This window comes from Histoplasma capsulatum, genomic scaffold (assembly GCF_000149585.1).
Source record: "Histoplasma capsulatum NAm1 scaffold_1 genomic scaffold, whole genome shotgun sequence".
NCBI classification, from domain to species: Eukaryota; Fungi; Ascomycota; class Eurotiomycetes; order Onygenales; family Ajellomycetaceae; genus Histoplasma; species Histoplasma mississippiense.
This window is the reverse complement of record NW_001813982.1, coordinates 3,327,321-3,333,804: the sequence shown is the minus strand read 5'-3', so window position 1 is coordinate 3,333,804 and position 6,484 is coordinate 3,327,321. Positions and strand designations below refer to the sequence as shown.

Sequence of the window (6,484 nt, the reverse complement as noted above, 5' to 3'; positions counted from 1 at the left end):
CCCTAAATCCCCTCCATAAAAATAAAAGATTTGTGGCAACTAATCAGCATCATTCAAATACCCCTTCCTCCTTTGCCGATAGGCTGAGGCAATGATTTTTAGATTTCCGGAACGTCATGAAAGTAAGTAAAGACTTAAGAAACGTCAAGGTGGAATAACATGACGAGGGAAACGAAGTGCTCGAGTTGTGATATTAATAATAAATAACAATGAAAAAATATATAAAGCCAAAACGCATTGCGAGTGATGCGAGGATTCTTTTTGTTGGAGGGCAGACAAATCAACACATATAGTCCAGCGGCCATAAAAGCTAGTTATGGTGATGGAAGAAGAATCCATGAAAACAGTACATATAATCAAACTAAGTCAGAGGAAAGAAACGACTAAAATAGGACGCAGTTGGTATCTTGGCCGCGACATACTATTTACAGGATTAATTTCACATGATAGGAAGCCGTTTTCAACTCTCTTATCCTAAGCTGCATCCCCTCATTGAATAAAGAATGGAAAGGAAAAGTAGAATAAAGAATGGAAAGGAAAAGTAGAATATTGTATGAAGGTGGTTCAGATACGTCATGGATGTATTCGCGTTAGCAATAAATTGTTCAATATCCGTCATGAGTTTGCGTAACTTCCACTGTTATGCTTCTGCCGAGTAGGTTATTTTGAGGACCGGCCCGCGGAATAGTTTGACAAGGGTTAAAATATAGACGGTCAAAAGGAGGAATGTACCATCATAGCTGAAAGACCGAAAATCTCCCGTAAGTATACATGTGGCTGGCTGTACTTTTATCCCAAGAGTTCAACGTCGAGCCCGATGGCACGCATGAAGAGATTGACATTACCAAGGCGTTGACTGGCCATGTCCGCCGGAAGGGTTTTGCTTTGAGCGACAGTTTCCATAACTCGATCCCTAAAAAGAAAAACAAAATTAGCAAGGGTGCAAATAAAGAGGTATTGAATGCGTCCTAAAGGTCACTCACTTGACAGCAATAACCAAGCGTTGCTGTTGTTCTGGGCTGGCACCTATACCTACAGCAGCTAAGAACTGCCACACGTACATATCATTTCCACTGTTGATAGTTCCAGGGAAAATATCGCCAAAGACTGGCTCTAGTCGGTCAAACAGCGTGTTATAGAGCTCCGTCCACGGCTTCCACTGCTCGTCCTCCACGCCGCCAGCTTCTTTAACCAGTTCCGCGCGGCTAAGCAACATGGTCAAAACCCCAAGTCCGACTCGAGTCTTTGCCACTGTTTGAACGTGGGTTTGCCCAATGACAAGACCCAATAGGCCAGTGATAATATTAATTGGCGCCTCGTTAACGTAGCCAAGTAGGCTGGGCATGACAGCATGTGAAAACAGGTCGACTTCTTCCCGAACAGGCAGAGGTGGCTGAGATTCACCAGACTGAAGTTGTGCGCGCTGGACAACATCCAACGAATCGAGATGGACAATAATCATGGTGAGGATGGTGACACGTTGCTCTTGGTCTATTTGCCGGAAAATACGAGGGATGGCCTTCTTGCCCTTTGGGTATGACAAAAATGCAATGAAAGGATGAGGAGTTGACGACCCTGGAACGATCGGTTCTAATATTTTCATATCGGCCCAGAGTTTCTGGTTGAAGGATTGCATCTTTTGTCTCCATTCCATATGCCTTTCGACCGATTCAAGATCGCTTTCATCGGGAGGAGGAGGCATATTTCGTTCATGGTCTTCCATTTGCATTAGAGTTCCATATACATTTTCAATGTTGTTCAATATTGATTTCCTATCGCTGGCACTAAGTGCAGTATGGTGGCCCTTCTTAACATTAGAGGTTTTCTGGCCATCAGAGCTATCGGGACGCTTGATGTTTAACAGCGGCTTTGGTGTTTTGGCGTTGCTAAACGAGATTTTACCGAGGCTACCTTCAATTATTAACTGTTTGTTTTTCGGTCTCAGTTTAGCTGCTTCCACCGCCCTTTGAACTTGCTGCTGCATTCGTTGCATATGGTTGTCTCCGGTATAAAATTGTCGCCTTCCCATGCCTCCCGCAGATCGTCCTCCGGTTTGAAACAGGTAGGTTTGTGCGAAATAACCGAGGGGTTGACGAGGATGTTGTCTTGGTGCTCCCCGGATCTGGCTATAAACTTGATAATAAAAATCCTCAGAGAGTGATGCCTCGCTCTCTGGATCTGTCACGTTGCCTGTTGCGGCGACTAGCTGTTGTAGCTGTATACGCGTAATGAAATTTTTATCTTGTGGAGTCATTAAACCGTTTCCTTTGGAAAGAAGGAATATCTTGTGATTCCGCTTTGCACGTTTTGCATCCTCTATCAAACTTGCTTTTCTCTGCTCCTCGGTCATAGGTACCATATTAGGTGGCATGCCGGATGTCGCAGGTAATGGGCCAGGAGGGCCCATAGATGCCTGTGGTTTGGGGTGGTGGTGCTGAGCTTGCCGTATTGGGTACTGTGGTGCGGGATTTGGCGGCAGTCGATTTTGGTGGTGGTTTGGTGTGGGAGGCATTCCGGGACGAGGTAGTATAGCTTCCATAGCAGGGAAAGACTGTTGGTGTTGGAATGCCTGTGCTGCACGTGCATCCTTCCCTAGCTGAGCATATTGCCCCTGGTCAAGGGGTGGGAATTCCTGAAGCGACAATGGCAGCATACCATCAGGCGGCGGTGCAGATCTATCATGGAGAGGCATGGTAAGCGGAGCCGCCACCTGCGCAGCGGTTCCTGGGAATTGAGGAATAGTTGGAAGAGGGGGTGGAGGAGCGGAGAGTTGCTCAGTAGCCTGTGGTTTCTTGCTTTGTGCCCGCATTTGCGCCTCGACTTCTTCCAAACTCATTATCTTCTTCGCTGGTGCAGCAGGTTTGAGAGATTGGGTATCATCTTCTGCCTTTGATTTTTGCCCCACACCCGTCCCCCAAACGGCTGACTTCGCCTGAATCTCAGGGATATAGCCAGGGTCTTGATAGAGCTCGTAACCAGTCCGCGTAGGCTTGGCGGGAGTGCGAGTTGGAGATTTTGGTTTTGATTTCACGCGGAGGGTGCTTCAGCTTATACAGCATCTGCTCCTCATTAAGTACGTTCGACATTTGGGCGGTTTGCCCGTAGAAATCGAAATCCTTCCCCACGGACTTCTCATCCGCTCCTCCGCCAAAGGTGTCATCGTTAAACGCATCTTGGTCCTCGTCCAACTGGTCACCCAACCCATCGTAGGTGTCTTCGAAATCGATTCTTCACACCTGAATTAGTATACTCATATCACTGCCTGGGAACGAAGAAGGGACAGGGAGATATACGCTTCCTCATCATCTTGGACAACGGCATGGGCAACGTGTGCGAAGGGGTCAGGGTTCTCGAAAATACCCCGCGTTTGTTGGCCAGAGGGGCGGTCCCTAGGCAGAGTCGTGTCGAAGCCAAAGAAAGACATGTTGCCCCGACGGCTTGTCTCTGCAGTTGATGAGGCCTCTTGGATTTCGGAGGATTTGGTTTTGCATCAACTTCAACTTTCGCCAGAAGAGGTTTAGCTAACATCTTGGTCCGTGCGCTATCCGCTTCCGCCTATCAGCCTCCAACGCCCAACTGTCACCTGCATTGGTGCGAGGAATAACGTTCATGGCGGAACTTGAAGATAGCCCTACTACGTCTACATTATAGATTCTGTACTTGTGCAGCTGGATAGATGTCTTCTATTGAGGCGGCAATTCATCAAAAGGCTAATCTAGCTTTCTCACACCCTAGCTAGACACCGAGGTTGAAAATTCAGCTAGCAAGAACGCGACAGTCTTTGGTCATGACACCGAGGTGTTGGCTTGACTACCAACGCGTGCCTGCATATTTCTATAAGCTATGATACAAAGCCTTCCGTTATCAAATTGGATACCCAGCCAGGAAGGCGATATATCATTAGACTTACATGGTTTGTGTACGCTTTATCTTTGTTTGCCGCTTTCAGAGCAATGCTTGTTGTTCATCAAGCTACTGGGCATCATCTCTTTCAGCATATTGCCCTTCAGGCTCTTTAAATTCTTCTGCATCTAGGTTATTTCCAACACGGTATCAAGTAACGACATCACCCGCCCCGCTCGACGCCATGTGTATCTAAAATCTGTCACTCTGAACAGCCGCTACAACCTAGGTCCCTGACAAAAAAAGATTTCCTAGCTGCCGGAAAATGGAAGATTTCTTGCAACAAAATCTCCAAGCATACTCAGAACACTCTGCTTCGGACTTTGGAGCCTTGGGAAAAGTGCTATGAAGGAGGCATTTATGTTTAAAACTCTTGAGAAAGTGGTCAACAACATTATTCATGATCCCTTCGATGTCCTCCTTACAAGATCATCTTACAAAAGAGCACCTTACTGACATTATCCACTGGGCGGATTAGATTATTCTTGCTCTTTAAGCCGATCAGCAGTGGCGAGAACCTAAAAGAACGATTAAATACATGCCGGGGTCCAGCATTTAATGCGTATTAATTATTATCGATTAACGCTTTACGTTGCTGTAAATCATCAGGAGGAAACCACATGATTATAAGCGCGTACAGTAATTCCGTATATGCAAGGCTATGTTTTCCCGTGGTATAATAAATGAAATGTCTGAGTATTTCCGTTGTCTTGGATGCAAGCAATGACTCCTTGAAAGACAGAAAACCCACGCAGCAATGTTGATATTGTGGCCGATTCAATTGATGTGTGGAGTTTGCGGGGCTGTACTTGGTTGGAATTTGCACATCTGAATATGAAACAATTGATGTGACAAATCGCAACATCTCGTGAGATAGATCAAAGTGTAAGCTGGATGGATACTGGCTGCTATTCATATATTCGGTTTGGCATATTCAGCCGGTGGGGAATTACAAGCTTGACCAGCACTGGCAGCCCTGGATGCCAGGGCACTCGATAGCTTAAGGTTGTTAGAGGGGTAAGAAGATATTAGCAGACATGATATTCACATGGAGTGATGGTTATTATCCGGGATTTGTCAGCCTTGACTGAGACCTCATGCATAAGTACCCTTCGAGGCATCAGTGTCTTGATCCAGGGTTTGATTTCCATTGCCTTTCCGCGACGAAACATTGCTGACTCCTAAATAAATTTAAATGGTGACGGCCAAGTGTGAGGTGACCGCTGGGGATATGTGTGCGTACTTCGGTCGTTCGCATCCGATGCGATCTCATGCAAGTTATCAAAATAGGACTGTCAGGCCGTAACCCTCCGGAGTTTCCTGATTGTGTAAAAATATCATATTTCCACTTGATCTACAATAAACAACCGACGGCGATTCTCTGGCCATTGTTCTCATCTGAATTATTAGTCGAATGATCCTCCAGAACTTCGATCTCTGGCGACAGGATTAAGTAAATTAGAGGACTCGGGGGGTCAGTAAGTAGCTGTTCGCGCTCAGAAAAAGGACATAAACGACAGTTTGGTAAAAGCTTCGGACAGCTTCTTTGTTGTTCTTGAAGAGGATAAAAGTTCGCAAGCTGACGGCGACCCTGGGGAACTTCTCGAGAGCCAGCTTCAGTGAAAACATGTCGTTGCATTAAAGTTCTCCTGATCAACAAGTTGTCAGCGATGGTCTGGTGGAGGGTTGCAGATCTGTCCGGGCAAGAGCGCGTCTACTGGAGGGTTCTGGACATCTACCACGTGCCCTGGAAATAAAACCTTGGAACTCTCCAGTACTGTACTACAGTCCGTACCCTATCGTTTAGACAAGCTGAGCGCGCGGTTCCAACTTTGGACGCTTCCGTAGCTCATTTTCATAACACTCAGCCGATTGTTTATGAAGTCATATTGAACCATTGGTTTCGACTGCGTTTATCCTCCGGCGTCCTGACCAGGGTCCAAATATGCAGATTACGCGTCATGTTACTTCCAAAAAGCCTTGTTACCTGGGTATCTCCTACTGATTTTTTTATCGATGCACAGTTAACTCATATTCCTCTCTGGGGATATCAGCTCCAGAAAATTGTAGCAAGTGGGCATCCGGTATTTTTGCGCCCCATTTGACAAACGTTTGCTGTTTCAATCAAAAACGGACATACCTGGTTTTGGGTAGAACCCAAATTCTTCGATCACAATCTTTGCTCAAGCTCATTGGGTCCTGGTGTAGAAGTAGCACTGATAAGTAACTTGTAGGCAAAAAATACTAGAATAGATATCCATTGTATTCTCTTAAATAATAGGCTCGTTCTGCTCTCCCCGTTTGGTGAATTGTCCAGTGACAATAATAATTTGGAAGTGAGATGTTGTTACGTGCATGTTGACGTTCGAGCAAAAAGCAAAGGGTGGCGACTCGGGAAGAAATATCACCTCTCTGTCATCGCGTAACTTTTAGCTGCCTCTCATGGTTCATTGTTCTCAGAGTTCGCTTGTGAGTTGCAGTGTCCAGGCAAATATTGAGGAAATTACTCTACGTAGCCAAGCTGAACCCATCCAGCCCAGAGCGGCCGTCTTCTTCTAACGGCCAAAGCCTGGACCCAATA

The 6,484-nt window shown here is 46.1% G+C and overlaps 1 protein-coding gene across 1 annotated transcript; it reads right to left on the bottom strand.

The window, feature by feature from the left end:
• Window positions 1-789: 789 nt before the first annotated feature.
• Window positions 790-3,424, bottom strand: HCAG_00954 (conserved hypothetical protein; the record flags this gene model as incomplete). The annotated part of the gene is made up of 4 exons (XM_001543858.1): window positions 790-913; window positions 984-3,041; window positions 3,130-3,228; window positions 3,294-3,424. The coding sequence occupies 4 exons, from the start codon at window positions 3,422-3,424 to the stop codon at window positions 790-792; spliced, it is 2,412 nt and encodes an 803-aa protein (XP_001543908.1).
• Between the last annotated feature and the right edge of the window lie 3,060 nt (window positions 3,425-6,484).